Raw genomic sequence first — 19,861 nt, 5'->3', positions numbered from 1 at the left:
ATCAGATATTTTAAGAAGCTTTAAAAAAAGCTTTCTGAAGTTTGTGGCAACTCACAGAAAATTGGGGTAGAAATTAGAAATACTAAAGAGAAATTCAGTTCAGTGTAGGAATTGAACTTGAAAGGAACCATCAAAGCCACAGCAATCTTAATGCATTTACTAAGAAACCAGTAAGCTCAGAGAATCACCAAGAGCCCATTGTGGGTACAATAAGCATGGGTCTATATAATATGACTGTAAAATGGGATCCCCAACCCCTTAGGAAAAGTTGTTGGCTTATGGGAGTGGGGGGTACCTGCCATGCCTCAGCCAGTGGATTTCAGGGTGATTTGAAGATCACCTGGGTCTTTCACAGAGTCGCTAGGTCAGATATTCTGAGCAGTAGGTTTAGATATGTTGAGGTGCCCAAAATTGATCACTAAACCAGGAGGCCAATTTTAGGGAAAGGTGGTCATGTGAGGGTGGTAGAGGCATCCTTTATGCCACTGTAACTTCTCTCCTAGTACAGCCTAGACCTGTTTTGAATTCTGTGATTCCCCAGAGGGCCTTGGATGACCCTGGTGCTCATGTATGTTGGTCATTCAGGCAATGCAATCTCCGAACATTCTTTGGGATTAAAACACCATGTATTGATTTCTTTGAGATTCCAACTTGAAAGAACAGAAGCATGACATTTCCTAAAATAAAAGTTTTGTTTCTGAAGTTGTTTAATAAACGAAGACTTGGATTTCACATCATGAAGGTGACAGTAGACATTGCGATGTCACAGTCTAATGATAAGAAGAACAGAGGTAGACTTAATATATCCATGCCAAGTGAACCGAGCACCGAATGAGCAGAGGTTTTAATGGTTCAGATATTAAAAGTCAGAGCAATCATTAGATAAGAAAATATTGGATTTATGACCAGGTTGTTTTTGAAACCTTTTTAGTGAGTCATGCCCAGTATTTTCTGACTTCCGTCAGTATTTGGATGATGAGCTGTTGACTAAGACTAAAAGTGTTGCTTTAATCTTTAGTCTGTAAGAATTGAAAACTGAAAATGAACATCAAATACAGTCTGTTTTTCATTTAGGAATGCTTGGATTAAACACAAATATACTACAGATTTTTGTAATACTGACTTGCTAACATTATCTGGAAGTAATCATTAGAGCCTCAGATCTCATTAAAACTGGTGTTCAGTGTTTAAATGCTATGTGAGATTTGGGTAAACATAGTTAAATAGGAAGTCTAATTATCCTGAACCAAGCTTTAAATTTGTCATCTCACTGAGTTCTCACCCTTGAGGTCCCCATGGCAAAAAGTCATGACTTTATTCTCATTTCGGTAACATACATTTCTGCAGAAATGCAGGTTATGACATTCACAGACCAAAGAGTTTATGTTGGGTTTGAGATTACATTCTGGTATTTAAAACTTAACTTACTTTCCTTTAGATATGTACATAGAAGTGGGATTTCTGGATTATAAGACAGATATATTCTTAATTATTTTTAAGAACCTCCCTTTTTTTTAAGAACCTCCCTTTTCTCCACATCCTCCCCAACACTTGTTATCTCTTGTCTTTTTGATAAATCCTAACATGTGTGAAGTGGCATCTTGTTGTGGTTTTGATTTTCATTTTTCTAATTGTTAGTGAAGTCGAGCACCGTTTCATGTACCTGTCAGCCATCCATATGTCTTTCTTACAGAAATGTCTATTCAGGTCCATTGTCCTTTTAAAGTTAGGTTGTTTGTTTTGCTATTGAGTTGAAAACATATGTCAACAAGTAAGTTGTAGACCTTAAATAGATACAATTTAAAATTTGGATTATATACTAAAACTGGAAAGAAATCTTAAGCTTTCCATAAAAGCTTAGTTTTAGCAAGATATCATCTGTTACAGTACATTGTATTGTTCGTTTAAATTTTATTGACTCCACAATTTTGTATTTATGAATTTGTTTTGGTTTACCATTGCATGAGAAAAATGTAGGTATTTAAGTTACTCCACAATAAAATGCATCAGCCCCTACAGGGGCTGTATGATCATTTTTTTTAAGGTTTTATTTATTCATTTGACAGACAGAGATCACAAGTAGGCAGAGAGGCAGGCAGAGAGAGTAAGGGCAGCAGGCTCCCCACTGAGTAGAGATCCCAATGCGGGGCTCAATCCCAGGACCCTGGGATTATACCTGAGCTAAAGGCAGAGGCTTTAACCCACTGAGCCACCCAGGCACTCCCAGATGATCATTTTTTTAAAGGACCTCATGTTACTCAACTTTGAATTACTATGCTCTCATCACTAACCCTACTATATATATATATATTTTAAACTTTTATTAAGCACCTGTCTTCCAAAAAGCTTATTTTTTCATAAAATATTTCCATACTTTTTCTACCTTAATTTTCTAATAGTATGACAGTTACCTCTCACTCAATTTTTTATTGTCTTTACCCAGAAAATTTGCAAATATGTGTTGTGTTTGTTCACTTGTAGGACTTATGCTTGTGTTTTTCCCACACACATCTAGGATCATTATGAATATATATGTGCATATTGTGTTCTATTTTAATCATCAGGTTATACTTTTCTTAATAAGATTTCACATTGTTTGTAACAGAGCTGTACAAACAGTTTGGTGGAAATCATATTATATGTACTGATTTCCATGCAGTATTTCTGAGGAACAGTCCGATTTAGTGATGAAGTAACAGCAGTCTGTCATATGACTTCTGTTGGAAGACTATGTGTGCGTCGATATACATGTATGTCAGAGATTTGGGGAAAGTGGGTGTTTTATTTTTGAAGGGGCGTTTTCCATGCATAAACTGTATTAATCCATATGAGATATTTATAGAGCAAAAAAAAAAATCATCATCGTATTGAACGCTCTAAAATTATACCTCGCTTGTTTTAACAATGTATGACACACCTGAAATTCAGACCAAATGCTTAAGGTACGGTGATCTAATAATACCTAGTTTATAGAGGTATCTACAACAGACCAAACCCAGAAATTTTATTTTTCAAGAAGAAAGTACTGCAGCTGTAGCTTTCTGGTATTGTCCACAAATTTTATTGACCCAGTGTTTTGCCTAATATATTAAACTACGTATAAATATGAATTTAAGATGCTAAAATTTTGAGATACTGAAGATAAAAACTATAATTAAAAATATAAGGGAGAGTTATATTCTCAAACCCAAGTACAGTTTCCAAGTTTGCTTTTGATCATTCAGCAAATATTGATTGGATCACTAGATCACTAACACTAGGTAGCAATCCACCTGTGCTGTATAATGAACAGCATTTAAACACCTATCACTCAATTATTTGTATTTCCTGAGTTCAGGAGCGGGTGTTTTGCACGCACCAAGCAAAAGCGGGAGCATGTGCTCTTATGTAAAAAACAAAGATAAAATATGTGAGAGGATTATCTACCATGTTGGATTGAATCTGTGAGGTCATCAGTGGTCAGGCGAGGCATCGGTTTACAGTACAGAAAAAGTGCTACTAATTACACTTGGATCATAAGGTGTAAGATTGTAATTGATGCGTTGATTACAAGGTATAACCTAAATTTAGAAGAGTTAAACTGTGTCAGGGTTGGGGGTGGTATGTCTTAAAATTAATGAAATAAGATCAGATGACCTGAGTTGGTAGACTCCTGTCTTAGGTGCTGCAAAGAGCTAACCTCAGGGAAGATAGGGAAAAGGAAGATGGTGATGCACTTGACACTTGTGTCTTGTAATACAAGATTCAGCTCAGAAGAACAACAGAGCTATACATGCGTTGCACACTGTACCTTCTTGCCAGATTTATGGGCAGTTTCCATGTTTCCACTAACACACACGCAGATTCATTACAGTGGTTCTTCTAGATACATAGTGATTTGGGGGCAAATATTTTTGCAAATATAAATGGCAGATGTTTGTATAGTGAGAATGCAGATTGTGAGAGATATGCCTTTGTTGTTTTGTGCAAATGCCGTAATGGTATTCTGTAAAAGATACGGGGGAGGGAGGGCCCAAGAAATAGTGAAAACGTCTTCTTGGGGATATCAGAGAAGTCTTGAAGAAGGAGGGACAGGAAGCCCATGTCCCAAAGGATAAGTACGTGTGCTCTGTGGCAGGAGCATTGGGGGTAAAAGTAAAGGATTTCACAGAAGGAGAAAAGACATACTTGGATCCCCAAGGCCTGGAACAGCCTGGTGCTTTGGGGAGCTCTCAGTAGTGAGAAGTAGCAGGGGGCCTGTGTGCAGGATTCTGTGAAGGTGGCCGGCAGCACGGGGAGGACTTGGCATGTCCTGCGAGGAGCTCGGACTTCATTCTGTGCTCAGTAAAGGTGCGCGGGGGATTCAGATCTGAGAGCGACAGGGTCTGCTCTGTATTCTAGAAGTTCACTCTGGAGGTGACATGTCACCTTCGTTGTTTTGTGTCAATGCTGTAATGGTGTTCTATAAAAGATACAGGGGAGGAAGGGCCCCAGAAATAGTGAAACTGAGGCAGGAAGTCCTTCTGGGGAGACCCATCTTCAAAAATTTTTGTTGGAGGCATGTTTTGTCTTAAGGATGTCGCATCTTTTTGTCGTATTCCCTGTGCTCGCAGGTGTCAGACAATTCACTCCCACTCCCCAAGCAGTCGTTCCTAATTGCCTTCCCATTACTTCCTATTCTGAGAAGCATTCTAGCTCCCCAGATCCCTGGAGGCAAAAATAAACCATTTGGGTGACAGAGGTTTGTGTTGTAAATCATCCCATGTATCGCAGACCGCGAATTCTACGGACAATTCTCGGTTGTCTCTTTGTCATCTGGCAATAAACCTCGGTAAAGGTACCATGCATGCTCTGCGCAGTGCTGAAGTGATAAATAACGATGCTAAGACCCAGTGACAGATGGGCCCTGGGAACTGGGAACAATAAATCATGTGCTCGGGAAACCACCAGTGCATATGATTTTGGAGCTGCGAACTATATCCCTATAAATGTCTTCAGATGAATGTGTTTGGTTTCTCTGCTTATTAAATACTTGCATGGCAATTTAAGTGACTCTCTAATACTGCATAATTGATTGGCAGTCTCTGAGTGTTTACTTTTGTAAAAATTGACAGACAGCTCTTGACTAACTCCTCAGCGGCCAGCATGCTGATTTCTGCCTGTAGTCCGGCTACATTCTCTGCTCTCCATTTTTGTTCATGGACCAACCAAATTAAAACCTTTCTGTCATATTTGAGGTGTTAAAATTTCCTGAGTACCCTGCGTACTCTGGTTATGTAATTCGGGAGTAGGAGAAAGGGGCAGCTCATTATTTGCAAATATTATATAACTTGGGTATGAATACAGTAGGACTTTAAAACGATCTGGACATACTTCACCAGTTATGATTAAAAGTCTTTGACACACAGTCAAAAAGAGAATTTGGTAAATGTGTCAGACACAAAGTGTATTATGAGGTTATATTTCAAAGTGCCAGGTTCAGAGTCTGTATTTTATTTTATTTTTTTAAAGTTGTTTTGGACTTATAAAGACTTAGTGATTATCAGTAATGACCAACATGGTATACATGTCAATTCATTCATGTTTACAATTGCATTATAGTGCACAAGTTCTATTCACCTTGACTGGATTCCTGTTTGCATGGCACGTAGGCTTTGTTTCGTCGAAGTGTACGAATCCAGGAAACATCCTAAAGTTATCTCATTAATTTCGTCTGTGGTCTTTCATGATCATACAGGGAAAAAAAAATCTTAACTTGAAGATATTACCTTGAAGGGTAATTACACATCTTTCTTTCTTCACCAGGAGTCAAAGAATCCTCTCTTTTAAGGAACAATGCTAATTTCAATGAATGGATGGGTGAACGCATGCATTTATGAAGCATATGAGTGCGCTTCTGACTCCATGTATTGTAATCTGCAGAAACGTCCCGAGATATTGTACATCTGCATATCTAATTCATTCATTTAATATCTGCTGTATGTCTCTCTCTCTGCTGGGTGGCTGAAATTGTCTACTCTCAAGGTGTTACTAATCTTCAGAAAAGACTCAAATATTTATAGTGGGGATAGGCTGGGTTTTTTTTTAAGATTTTATTTATTTATTTGAGAGAGAGAAAGAGAGAAAGCAAGAGCATTGGTGGGGTGGGTAGTGAGAGGGTGAAGCAGGCTCCCCACTGAGCAGGGAGCTCTGCATGGGGCTCAATCCCAGGACTCTGAGACCATGGCCTGAGCGGAAGACAGATCCCTAAAGGACTGAGCCATGCAGGGACCCCAGGGGATATTTTTAATGCAACGCCAGAGAGTAGGTTTAGAGAAGGTTTGAGTGGGAAACCCAAAATTCACAACTGGAATTGATAAACAGGAGGGAGTCAACTGTAATTCATTCAACAACGAGGTGGAAATTACAAAGGACAGTTCTGTAAGTTACACAATATGAACGTTTTTTTCAGACCCATGAGCTGAGTTTGCTGCTTGTTGTGTTACGTATGGGCTCAAACATTTATCAGGGTAGGCTATGGTCAGATCAGAGTCTGGAGAGGAAAGCTGGCACAGACTTGGGAGAGTTTTCAAGAAGACAGCACAGCGTGAAGAAAAAAGAACACAGAGCCAGAGGGCTCAGTCGGGTAAGCTTCCGACTTTTGGTTTGGGCTCAAGTTGTGATCTCAGAGTCATGAGATCAAGTCCCAGGTTAGACTCATGACTCAGCATGGAGTCTGCTTGTCCCTTTCCCTTTGTTCCTCTCCCTGGTTTCTCCCTCCCTCTCTCTCTTTCTCATAAATAAATAAAATCTTAAGAAAAAAAAAAAGAATAATGAACACTAAAAAGCAAAACTAGAAAAATAAAAGGCGGAGGAGGGGAGGACATCTGAGTGTTACTGGTCTTTGTGTCCCAGCTCCCTGCACCATGGCTTACTAAAGGCTTTTATAAATATTAAATAGCTCTTGGGAACATGAGCCAAAAAATATTGTATAAAACTTGGCTTATTGCACACCTATTATCAGGAAAGTCAAAAGAAGCCGGTTCTAATTGACCATTACATACCATCCAGTGTGGGGTGTGTTTTGTTGGCAACAGGTAAATGCCACTATGAATTGCTGGAAAGTCCACAGCCAAGCTCATTCCAAACAATGCAACTGAACTGACTTCCTAATTCAGAAATAGTTTTCCACGTTATGCAGTGGAAGTTTTTGTGAAGCCAGTTTTCACAATGTGAGCTCGTTTGAGTTAGACATGTTTTCATGCTTTTTTTTTGTTGTTGCTGATTCCCTACCGGGACTTCTAAAGTGATTTTAAATAATCCATCCTTTTATATAGTTCAGAGTATACTTTAGGTCATCCCGGCAACATCAGTTTCCTTAGCAAACAAATTTATAAAGTAAATAAACAAGAATTCAGCCACTCTGTTTTGATAGCTGTATATTCTAAATTTGTGGGGCCCCAGGTTTTCAGAATTGACTTCATTTGTGCCAACTTAAAAGCAAAAAAACTTTAAAAGTTTTGTTAAAGCTAAAATGTTCATCTTTTTAAAAATTTAATTTTGAAAATCTACTTTAAAAAACATAACACATGAACGTGAGTCAAAGACATCTATGGTTATAATATGTGAACATCTGTTTCTCTTCCCACATTGGGTCCTGGCCACCCAGTTACCCTTCCTGAAAACTATCGCTGTTTATTCTCGCTTTCACATTTTAAATCATCCTAAATATAACGAGGTCTCATCCTGTATCTTATTGAATATAATTTGTTACTAAAGCAAGTTATGAACAACAGTGGAAGTTAGTTGTTGTAACGCTATGTATAATGTTTTTTAATGACAAAAAAGAAATAAAATAATAATTTGGGGAAAAAGACCACATAAACTCATCTTATTAATAGTCCGTGTACCCAGCTGATCCCAGTGATCCTTTTTCAGCCAAACATTTACTTTTAATCATTCCTATTTTAAATTAGCTTTTTTTTTTTCCTTTTGGTCTTTCCTTTTTTTTTTTAAGTTTTGCTTAAATTCCAGTTAGTAACATGCAGTGTAGTTTTGGTTTCAGGTGTACAATTTAGTGACTCAGCACTTCCATACAGCACCTGGTGCTCATCGCAGGGGCCTTCCTGAATCCCCATCACCTATTTCACCCATCCCCCCACCACCACCTTCCTCCCCCCCCACCCCCCCACCTCCCCTCTGGTAACTCTCAGTGGGTTCTCCACGTTTAGGAATCTATTTCTTGGTTTGCCTCTTTTCCCCCCTATTATTATTTGTTTTGTTTCTTAAATTCCACATATGTGCGAAATCATATGGTATTTGTCTTTCTCTGACTGACTGATTTTGCTCAGCATAACACGTTCTAACACCATCCATGTCATTGCAAATGGCAAGACTTCGTTCCTTCTGACAGCTCAGTACCATCCCATCGTACGTATATAGCACCTCTTTTTTTATTCATTCATCAGTCGATGGACACTTGGGCTCTCTCCATAATTTGAGTATTGTAGATAATGCTGTTACAAATATAAAGGTGTGTGTATCCCTTTGAATTAGTATTTTTGTATTAGACCTCATAGTGCCATTGCTGGGTCGTGGGGTGGTGAGGATGTGGAGAAAGGGGAACCCTTTTATACTGTTGGTGGGAACGCAAGCCAGTGCAGCCACTCGGGAAGACAATATGGAGGTTCCTCAAAAAGTTAAAGATAGAACTACTCTAAAATAGCTCTCTGCTGAGTCCCATAAAATTTTAGTTTTTGTTTTGGGAATTCTTTGCATTTTTTAAAATAATCGCAACTATGCCTAGTTCTTAAAATAAACGTCGTGATATTTTTCTCTTTCTGCCTAACATTCCAGAAAAAATACATTCGTTTAGTAAAAATCAATTTGAAAATATACACTTTTATTTTTATTCATAATACCTATCAACATATACTGTATATTTAACATTTTTTAAACTGAGAATGTAAATCATATGAGGTCAAGGGTTTTTGTTTTTCTTTTCGATCCTCTGTCATTACTGCCTCAAACACTGTCTAGATCATAAAGGCATTCTATACATGAGTGAATGAATGAATGAATGAATGAACAATAAATTTTGAATTTATTGAACAATAAATATTAAGAAACTCAAGGGAATCTTTAAAGTGTAACTTTAGGGACGCCTGGGTGGTTCCGTTGATTGGGCGTCTGCCTTCGGCTCAGGTCATGATCCCAGCATCCTGGGATTGGGTCCCGCATCTGGCTCCCTGCTCAGCAAGGAGCCTGTTTCTCCCTCTGTCTGCTGCTCCCCCTGCTTGTGCTCTCTTTTTCTCTCTCTCTCTCTCTTTGACAAATAAATAAATAAAAATCTTTAAAGTGTAACTTTAAATCATTTGTATTCCATTATCTTTTTGGATACTGATTAAAATTAGACTCAGAAAATTCAATTTTATATTGACTATATTGTCTATATTTAGATTATAATTTATATTTTCAGTGAACTATACAATGGACAAAGCAAATATGATACTTTTAGTGAAAGATGTTTTGTGAGGTTTTGAGGACAACGATCACATCCTTAAATTATTTGTTCTGTGTGTGTGTGTGTGTGTGTACACGCACATGCGTGCACACACACGCATTCTTGAAACCAATGCCTCCCGGAGGTGCAATTTTTCGTCATCACGTTTAAATCAACATATGATGATCATAACACTTAACAGGGTCATTGTCCTCCTAGTTACCCAGACCCCAGGCCTCAGGCTTTCTTTCATACTTCTTTTGTGAACTTCTCAAATATACAAATTACCAAATTTGGTTGATTCTCTTAGTAATGATAAAATTTCTTAGGTATTTGAGAACTAGACTTCTTTTCTCTAAACTCTTCATAGAATTAATCTTCTTATCTTCCCCACCATGTTTATAGCTTTGTTACAAGTTGTTCTATCTTACATATTAGTTGGGTGTGTACGTATTAGTTTTTCTATGCAAGATTGGTGTGTGTGTGTGTGTGTGTGTGTGTATGTGTGTGTGTGTGTGTTTCAAGAGGCGTTATACATCCTCTTATGTAAAGTAGATGATTCTTCAGCATTAACTAAGTTGAATTTACACTTCACATCTGGGCCAGATAACTTCCATGAAGTGAGTTACCATACTGTTAGTTTTGTGAATAATATAGATTATTTTTGAAAACTTCTCAAGGAGTCTTTTTGATAGCCTATTTATTACTAAGTGTAGGTAGTCCTGGAAATTATTTTATTTTCCTAAATATCCTACCACAGATTTCATCCTTTTATTTAAAATCTTGGCTTTCTGTTCCGATTTTTATTTCCTAAGCAGGTTCAGTCAGAGCTGGTAATGATAGGTGTCACCGAATTCAGAACCGAGTTTCATGAATTATGATGGAGCTGGTGACTTAATGGGGCAGTCCTAAGAAAGCAAAGGCCTTCCTATTTAAGGTTCCAATTCTAATCTGGTGGGTTTTTCTGTTTTGTTGCTCAAAAGGGAAATTTTTTTTCTGAAATTCCCATTTGATAAAAATACGCATCCTAACGTCAGAGTAGGTTCATTATTAAAAGGTGAAAGTAGTGTGTCTTCTTTATCACATGTGACTCCAATTCAAGTCAATATATGTTAATATATTTGATAATGAAGGCAATTTTCTTCTTCACATTTAATTTAGCTCGAGGTGAATTCCTTGTTAAATTCCTACTCATGGTGGTTGATCCACAGGCTTAAAGGTCTTCATGCTGACCAGTATTGTCCTTACTTCTTGTAGGAAGAAAGCTGTTTTAGGACTTAAGCTGCCTCCTGTGTGGGATGACCTCTGGTTTCTTAAATGGTAGTATCTGTGTGGCTAAGAGAAAAAGTAGTGATGTTTTCTGTTTATGTGAACTTAAAATTTTCCATGCGTAGCTCTGGAGTTACTTGTGTTTCATAAATTATTTTCTTCATATACAATGCCATTTAAAACGCTAAAGGTGTTCCACCAGGCACCTGGGTGGCTCAGTGGTTAAGCGCCTACCTTCAGCTCCAGTCATCATCCCTGTGTCCTGGGATCCGGCTCCCTGCTCAGCAGGAAGCCTGCTTCTCCCTCTCCCACTCCCTCTGCTTGTGTTCCCTCTCTGTATCTCTCGGTCAAATAAATCAATAAATTGTTATGAATAAAATAAAAAGCTAAAGGTACTCATTCTGAAAGTTTCTTCAGTTTTGATGCAAAAATTATGGCTAGTTTATACTGAATTAACCTTTGACCCTTCTCTCCACAGATGTTTTTTGAAATTCTTAATTTTGCATGATAACTCCATGTGAAATTTATTTTTAGGGGGATAGTTCCTATGTGAAAGATCGCTGGTGTGTTTTTGATGGATTTATGGTCTTCTGCCTTTGGGTTTCATTGGTGTTACAGGTAATTAAAACTTTTAATTTACATGGGGGTATTTTCCAAAATGTGCATTGTTTTGCATTGAAAATCTAAATAAAAATAGTAATCAGTATATGTCAAATGTGATGGTGTAACTTTCCTCAACATCATGTTATTTTAAATGTTTATGATAAAAAACTAACATCTTAATCTTTGTCAGTCACATCTGTCGATTCTTAAGCAGAAATGAACATCAATACCATAGCAAATTATTTCTTATTAAAAAGATATAAAAATATATTTATTTAAAATGAAGGACAGAACATGGGGTAACATTTCTGTATCTTGTAGAATAAAAAAATTTAAATATTAAAATTCTGGTCTTTTATGTGACTGAATCCCCACTAAAAACAGCTGACTAATAGAGATACATTGGGATGAACATAAAATACCATATCGCAAATAGAAAGTGCCTTCCTAAGAGAAATGGAGAACTTATATTTAAAAGGCTAAAGGTGGGATTTTACTGGGTAATAGAATTCATTTCCATGTGTTCATTCAGGCTTCAGTTTTGTGTTTAATTCAACTCAAGATAGTACATTCTTCATTTAAAAATTTAGAACATAAGGGGCGCCTGGGTGGCTCAGTGGGTTAAAGCCTCTGCATTCGGCTCAGGTCGTGATCCCGGGGTGCTGGGATCGAGCCCCACATCCGGCTCTCTGCTCAACAGGGAGCCTACTTTCCCCTCTCTCTCTCTCTGCCTGCCTCTCTGCCTACTTGTGATCTCTGTCTGTCAAATAAATAAATAAAATCTTTAAAAAAAAAATTTAGAACATAATAAATTCAGTCCATCCTGCAGAGTCATGTCAATGCTTATGGATAAGCTCTCCTTATTTTTACAGAGCTCGCCTCTCCAACAATCTGAATTCATCCTGCATATTCATGCGTTCTTTTCCATTTAATAGCTATTAAATGACTGACAAATGTTTTCTAATTATCATTTTTGCCTCTTTTAGGAAATGGTACAATTCCTTTTTTTATTTTTTTTTATAATACCCTTAACCCTCTCTCCATTACTTTGTGTTCTAGCTATTTAAAAAAGTTCCACCAACTGACCTTATTGGTGAGGAAAACTCAGCCTACTTATTCTGTGCTCTAAGTTGGCACTTGTTTTATAATTAAAAACTGGGCTTCGATGAATTATACGGGAAATGAGTAAGAGCAATGGCATTTACATTAGTTTATGTGTTCATTTCTCCAAAGATAGCTATAGCTTCAAAAAGGACCATTTCAGTGGAAAAGAATGCAGGGCAAAGTTCAGTGTGGCAAATCCAATGCTGTCTTGTGTCTGTCATAAATACGGGCAAAGCTAAGGGAAGCTCCGAGCTTGTTTCTTCTTACCTCTTAATTCACAGGTATTTGAAATTGCTGATATAGTTGACCAGATGTCACCCTGGGGCATGTTGCGGATTCCAAGGCCACTGATTATGATTCGGGCATTCCGAATTTATTTCCGATTTGAGCTACCAAGGACCAGGATTACAAACATTTTAAAGTAAGTACTGCTCTTACATAAGTTAAGGAGAAAAGCTTATGACATTTCTGTAAGTTTTGCCTACTTTTCCCCCCCCGCAGGCGATCGGGAGAACAAATATGGAGCGTTTCAATTTTCCTACTTTTCTTTCTACTTCTTTATGGAATTTTAGGAGTCCAGATGTTTGGAACATTTACCTATCACTGTGTAGTAAATGACACAAAACCAGGGTAAGTTTATTTATCTACTAACTGTGTTTTAATTTACATGATTAACAAAAAACTTTCTGCAAATCTTACGAGAAAACTCTATGTCTAAGTTGAACAAAAAAGCCCTTATGTGCTCTGTTCTATATTCTCTGTTTCCTCAAAATTTTCTTGTCTGATTTTTTTAACACAAGTATTCAAGGCAAGCCAGACTGAAAAATGTAACCCCTTGGGAAAGTAGACTAAGCAAATTCAAAGTGTGCATTTGGAGATTTTCTTCAGTGTGACAGAATGAGGAGTATGCTACCATAATACCATCTGAGTATTTTCATTTCCTATTTAAATAAGATGGAAATGAGAAATGGTGTAACTACTTGGAAAAACAGGCAGTTTCTTAGAAAGTTAAACAGACACCTACCATGTATCCTGTTCATTCCATCCCAGGTGTCTAACCAGGGGAGGCGAAAACATATGTCCATAAAATAGACTTATACATAGTGACTGTATTTATAATTACCCAAACTGCTAACAATCCAAATTCCCACCAACAGGTACATGAATAAACAAATTGTGGTATATCCATATGACGAATACTGTTTAGCAATAAAAAGAAGTATGAGAAATTGATATACACAACATCTTGGGTGAATCTTGAAATAATTATGCTGAGCAAATGAAGCCAGATGAAAAAGACGACATATTCTGTGATTCCATGCATACCAAATTCTAGAAAATGCAAGCTTATCTGTAACAACAAAAGGGAAACCAGTGACTGCCTGGGAGTAAGGTTAGGGATAAGAATAAAGGGTTACCAGGGTACATTAGGAAACCTTTGGGGTTGGGGCACCTGGGGGGCTCAGCGGGGAGTCTACTTCTCCCTCTCCCTCTGCCTCTACCCCCTACCCCCACTTGTTCTCCCTCTCCCTCTCTCAGATAAGTAAGTGAAATCTTAAACAAAGGAGGTTGAGATTGATCAGTATGTTCACTATCTTGATTGTGGTCTGTGCACATGTTAAAATTTATCAAGCCGTATGTTTTAATATGTGCCATTTATTTTATGTCAAGTATATCTCATGATAACAGTTTAGAAATGTTTTGGGGTAAAGCAGAAATCTAAGTTTCTTCCTATGGTTAGATAGTTGTTCCAGCACGACTTATCGTGTGCTGTGCCCTCTGAGTTTAATGTCACTTTTCTCATTCACTAATTCCCTGTCTATATATGGATTTATACCGATGGTCTCTGTTGTGCTTGATCTATTTGACTATCCTTTCACCCATATTACACTCTGGAATTTGTTTGGATTATAACATGGCTATATGCATGGGGTCATTTTCTAGCTTCCTGCCTTCCGTAGGCTCTGGACTCTGTTTTCTGCCTCTTGTGGCATTAAAACCCAAGCTCTTAGCTACTGGACACTTACCCCCCATCCAGACCAATATATTGTCAGTTCATGGACTTCCCTCTCTCCATTTTTAGTTCCCTCTGACCTTTTGACCTTTCTTATAAACCCAGATATATATTTCTAAATGTTACCATTTATCCAATCGATCTTGTTGTTTGTAATGGAAAGAGTTGAATTTAATATAGCCCAGTTTGCCAGAACTAACCCTCTGGCCCTCCTAGCTAACCTCCCCCCCCCCCCCCCCCCCCCCCCCCCCCGCCACACACACACCTCCACCATTTTTCTCATTGTACTATGAATTCCTTGAGGATACAAAGGGCAAGGGTGGAGAAGATCCCTCTTGGGGCCAGTACCTAGTATTCTTGCACAGAGTAAGTACTTAGTAACTATGTCTTGAAGGCATGGTGCATAATACTTTATATTTAGACAGATAATAATAACATTGTGACAAATTGATATACAAGAGGAAATTTTAGGAAAAAAGGGAGAAAAACAAGCTGCTAAATGTGACAAGGGAGAAATGGTTAAAAAATAGAAAAGCAACGCTAAGAGTGGAGAGAAGCAGGGAGCTGGCACACACATACACAGGGCGGGGGAGTGGAAGGAAGAGGTGAGTAAGGGGGTTGCCTGCGTGGGTGAGGGAAGAGACACATGCGTGGAATAAAGACTGTAGGTAGTTTTTTTTTTTTTTTAAGTGTATGTAGGCTGTAAAATGTGTCTAGATTGTTCCGTGAGTGAATATGGAGGTGGGAAAAAGATATTGTGTGGGCGGGAAACAATAGAATAGAGGCGAAGAGCAGAGGAAGCTTCCGCATAAGAAAGCTGCTGTGTTCTAATAGCTGCAAGCACAGGAAGCTGATTTAAAGTTTCCATTTTATTAAAAATCAGGTTAGAATGTGTGAGAATTCTAAAGCTTGTTAGAATTGTAAAACTAGCTAGAAGATCAAGCATCCTGCTGGCAAACCTAAGGTGGACACGGAAACAGGGAAGAGATAGAGCAGCATCTCTGACCTCAGGGCCCTTGCATCACTTCAGAAAGTGCTCTTTGCCGTCTCTTCACCACACCCAGTGCTAGGACATGAATGGCTTTGAAAAAATTATTAAAAGACCTCTTGTATTTTGAATATTAGCGCTCAACTCATCACTTTTTCCTAAAAATGGAGTTCTCTATGAAGAGTTAACCTACGTTTTGGCAGAATTTTCAGTTACTCTAGACATAGCAGTTATGGAGGAATGTCTGCATTTTCTCTTTCCCGTATTTATAAAATCTGCCTGTTAGCTTTATGAACATACACATTTATTTTGTCTTCCCTTTATGTGACAATTTCTCTTTGAGAAGAAGATAGTTAACTAGCTGCAGAGTAGTAATATTGCTCATAATAGCAATTTTCGTTAAGTTTGACGATTCATTTCAAGGACCAATCCCTTATACCATTTTTCCTTTAATTTTCAGTTCACTATTAACTGAATCTTACTGAGAAGCAGAAAAATTGTTGATGCCATTTTACCATTAGTTCCAACCAGACCTTAATTTATTTTTAGAGACTTAAAAACCACCCAGAGTCAAAATAAGATGTGTAAAAATCCCAATTAAAAAAAAAAAATTCCAACCTTTTTGTTTCCTTTGGTTGAACTAGGAATTTCTCATAAACATCTATGAGTCAGAGATTAAACTACAGTATGATGGCTGTGTTTCCAGAGATTTGCCAGTCGCTGTCAGGAACTCGTTTCTCTTAATTGTTGTCCTTTACAGTCGTCCGATTTCCACTTAATTGATTTGCATGCACTGTAGCCTAATAATGGGAGAGCTTGCAGGCAGAGCTGTGTCTGCTCAGAAACCTTATATCCCCTGTTTCAAGGCTGAGCTCTGGAATTGATTATGAATAGTCTGTGAGGCAAACAGATAAATAAGGAAGCAACTCAAGCCACACAGTTTTGCTTTTAGATGGAGCTGATTTCTTTTAAAGCTGAGAGAAGGGAGTGTTCGCTTTGTCCTTGGGAACATTACTCCTAAAGCCTCAGATCCTTCTCTGATAATGAATGGCGACGCAAGGCAATTACGGAACAAGGCATGGGATTTGACTAAGCAAAGCAGTCCTTATCCTAAAGAAATCTGAGAAGAGCAGTAGCTTCTGGCAGAAACAGGTGTTGCAAAATGCCGAATGGGATGGCAGAAATCTCCCGGAAGCTACAAGATGAACATGTGAAAATGAGCTGGTAGGTGAGATAGAAAAGAGGAAGACTTATCTGCCACCTTATTACCATTCCCCGAGAAAGGAGCGAAATTTAGTCCTTGCTTCGTATCAGATAATGAAATCTTCTTCCCTAGAGTGAGATAATTAGAAAAACTCTAAAGGAAGCAATTGTAAATATGAAGTACATAAAAGTTGACTCTACGGAGAACAGGGTTCCGTCAGGAGTTCAAGTAAATGCTTATAATGGCTGAACCATTAGTTTTGAGATGTGGAAGTGGGGGAACCACCCATCACAGATGCTAGGATGATCCTCGTCTGTCTTTTCTGTGGCACAGTAATTACTAACAGCTTTCTTTTCCATCTCAGGGGAATTGTAGGATGGTTACACCACCCGGGGTAGCTTGTAGGACTCAGTGGCATTTTATAAAATATCACTAACACTTAGCCTAGAGACAATATAGAGTTGGATTTGGGTTAGCTTTCTCTTGCAGGTCCCACAGAATGTTTAAGTTTATCCTTTAGGGTACTTGGAAAATAAATGAATTATTGGCTTATCCATTCTGTTCACAAAATAATGAGGTTGTTTTAATGGAAAGGTCAGAAGAATTAAAAATAGAAGAGTGGTAGAACCCAAAATATTAATTTCTAATTTCTGTGGACTTTATCATGAGGGAATTTTGCAGAATATGTAAAATCATGACTGCCTCAAATTCATGCAAAGGTCTTTGAAGTCTTCTTGATTTATATTTAAACTTCTTTTGAAGGATGAAGACAGACTGCTACATTTAACTTAAATGGATTCCCGCAGAGATGTCTGCTGGGTGGGAGATAGAAGAACAAATTTGGATAAATCTGTATTGGAAAGCTCCTCTTTAAAATATTTAAATAAGAAATGAAAATGCTCTGATGGGTGCATGTAGATTTCTAACTAAATTAATAGCAACATTTGTGGCACACCTAGTATATCTCATATATTTTGCTTCTGTAACTAATTTTTAGAGCAACCTGAAAGCAATTATTTCCCCCATTTTGCAGATGAAGACTCAGTCCCAAAGAAATTAAATAATACGTTTATCTGGTAAGTGAGAGCAGCAGGATTCGAACTCAAGTCTGACTTCCCAGCCCATGCTTGATTGCCATTTGAGCAACTTCTACCATATTGTAATCCCACATTTGTAAACCTATATGCACATATAGATCCACATCACATGCATAAAAGTCTTTATATGGCATAGAGAAAATGAAAGTCCGTATGACATCTGGTTTCTTTCTATCCCCGTGTAGATATTATGTTCCAGGGGATTCTGCCCCATCCAATCTATAAAATAGTGGCATGCAATATATTTATATTACTCCATAGATCTCTTTTTAAATGGTTGTGCATACCCATCTCAAGGATGTGGCCCAACTGAGCCACCAGTTAAATCAACTTTTCATATGCTATGAATTAAAAAAAATTAAATATAAGAAAATATTTCAGAATAAACTGAATTACCATATAAAAATAAATACCAAAGCGATTTTTACCAGAACAGCAAAACTATTTTTGTGTCTTTAGTATAAAAAAGAAAAGAAAACCCTACACTTTGAAAAAGGGTCTAAAAGACCGTGGGTAGTTTCTTTCGATCAGTTACAATATAGCACTTCTTCTGAGCTTACTTCACAAAAAGAGGAGAATGTAATAACATAGGTTATAAAACTCTGACTTACATTAATGGTAAATAACTTTCACTGAACAATTGATAACTGGTTTTTTTCCCTCATTTAATACCCACAACGACCTATTGATGTCATATTCTATTTTCACACTCTGTATTACAGCCCAGGAGATTGAGGTTTAGTGAGATTAAGGAAGCGATCCAAGATGAAACAGTGTATAAGAGGTAGAAGGAGGGTTGAAACCCAGTTCTCCCTGACACCAATTTCTGTGCCTTTAAATATTCAGCGGTACCATGGTCAGTGTCTGAGATGATCTGCAACATGTGTGTGTCCAAAATATTTGTGTATAATGTTTCATTTCCCTTGGTTCCAAGGAGCTCCTGCTTAAGAGATAGGCTCTGCTTGGAGTAGATGAGTAGTGGTTAAGATCGCTTGTATTAGGACTGAATTCTGCCATGAGGTCCTGGGACCATATTATATGAATGCAAATGAGGATCCCTGACGATTCAGCCCCTCGCAGATAGCACTCACTGTAGTTGGTCTGTGTAGAAATCACACTCGCCTCATTCTGATAGCTCAGGTTCAACGTGACCAGCCTGCTTTCCCTCCGAAGAAAACACAGTCGCGTACGGAGACCATAACAGCATAAGCAGTACATTTGGGGGATTCTTTTCCAGAACGAGATCTCTCTGATGGAGATCTGGCAAGCTCTGTAAAAATACTAACTCCAAGCCACACCCATAGATTCATACTTAGAGCGGGGCTAAGATTCTCAGAATCAATTGGATTAGAAATCAGTGCTTTAAAACCTTAGTTTTACATTAACACTCCCAAAGAAGTGTTAATAGAGTAGAACACAGGCTTTGCATGGCTTCTTCAAAGATAAAACTGGAGTCTTCAAAGAATGCTAAGCTTTCAGCCGCTATACCCCGACCTGCGGGGAGCTTGACTTCCCTGATCCCTGAAGGCTGGTTCCTTAGAAATGTCTAAGAAGCACCAGAGGTGATCAGAGCCTCTTGTCATTCCAGAGACCAGTGGTGGGTGTGTCCTGAGATCTGCAGGCCAGTTATCTCAATACTATGGTTCAGTGACTCCTACTTTTTTTTAGGTCTAGTGCCTGAGCTGGGCAGGCATACTGTGTGGTTGAGGGTGCCCGGGGACTGGGGATCTGGCACGTTCCACATCCTTCCCTGATTTTCACTTTTAAGGCAGCTACTTGTTCTTAGCACAGTGAGCCCTGACATCATTTGACCCCAAAGGATGGACCCCTGTCGGAGTGGGAAGGAGTGTTTCTCCCTGCCATTCTCAGCCACACTGCAGCCAGTAAACATGAGTCTATTTGGAGTTCCTTGTACGTGTGTGGCACTTTGTGTTCCTAATTGCTAATTCATAACGTGATCTCATAGGTTAGATATGATGATCTTCATGAAAGAGAAGAGGAAAGAGCTCCTTGCCACCCATGAATTAATGGGCAAAATCACCAACTGAAAATCTGTAATCTTGGCCCCGAATTCTGGTGGCCATTTTCCAGCCGGCCAACTGACTCCTTCCAGATAACTTCT

At 38.3% G+C, this 19,861-nt stretch overlaps 1 protein-coding gene across 1 annotated transcript in view; it reads left to right on the top strand.

Moving 5' to 3' along the window:
* NALCN (sodium leak channel, non-selective) overlaps positions 1–19,861 on the top strand; it is a 310,211-nt gene that overhangs the window by 26,014 nt on the left and 264,336 nt on the right. The window contains exons 4-6 of the mRNA XM_047720335.1: positions 11,264–11,347; positions 12,718–12,857; positions 12,938–13,066. Coding sequence (XP_047576291.1) covers positions 11,264–11,347; positions 12,718–12,857; positions 12,938–13,066 — 353 coding nt within the window. The remainder of the gene's footprint in view (positions 1–11,263; positions 11,348–12,717; positions 12,858–12,937; positions 13,067–19,861) is intronic.

The sequence above is a fragment of the Lutra lutra genome, chromosome 3, assembly GCF_902655055.1.
Source record: "Lutra lutra chromosome 3, mLutLut1.2, whole genome shotgun sequence".
Lineage (NCBI taxonomy): Eukaryota > Metazoa > Chordata > Mammalia > Carnivora > Mustelidae > Lutra > Lutra lutra.
The sequence above is the reverse complement of the archived record's forward strand: the minus strand, read 5'-3'. Positions and strand labels throughout refer to the sequence as shown.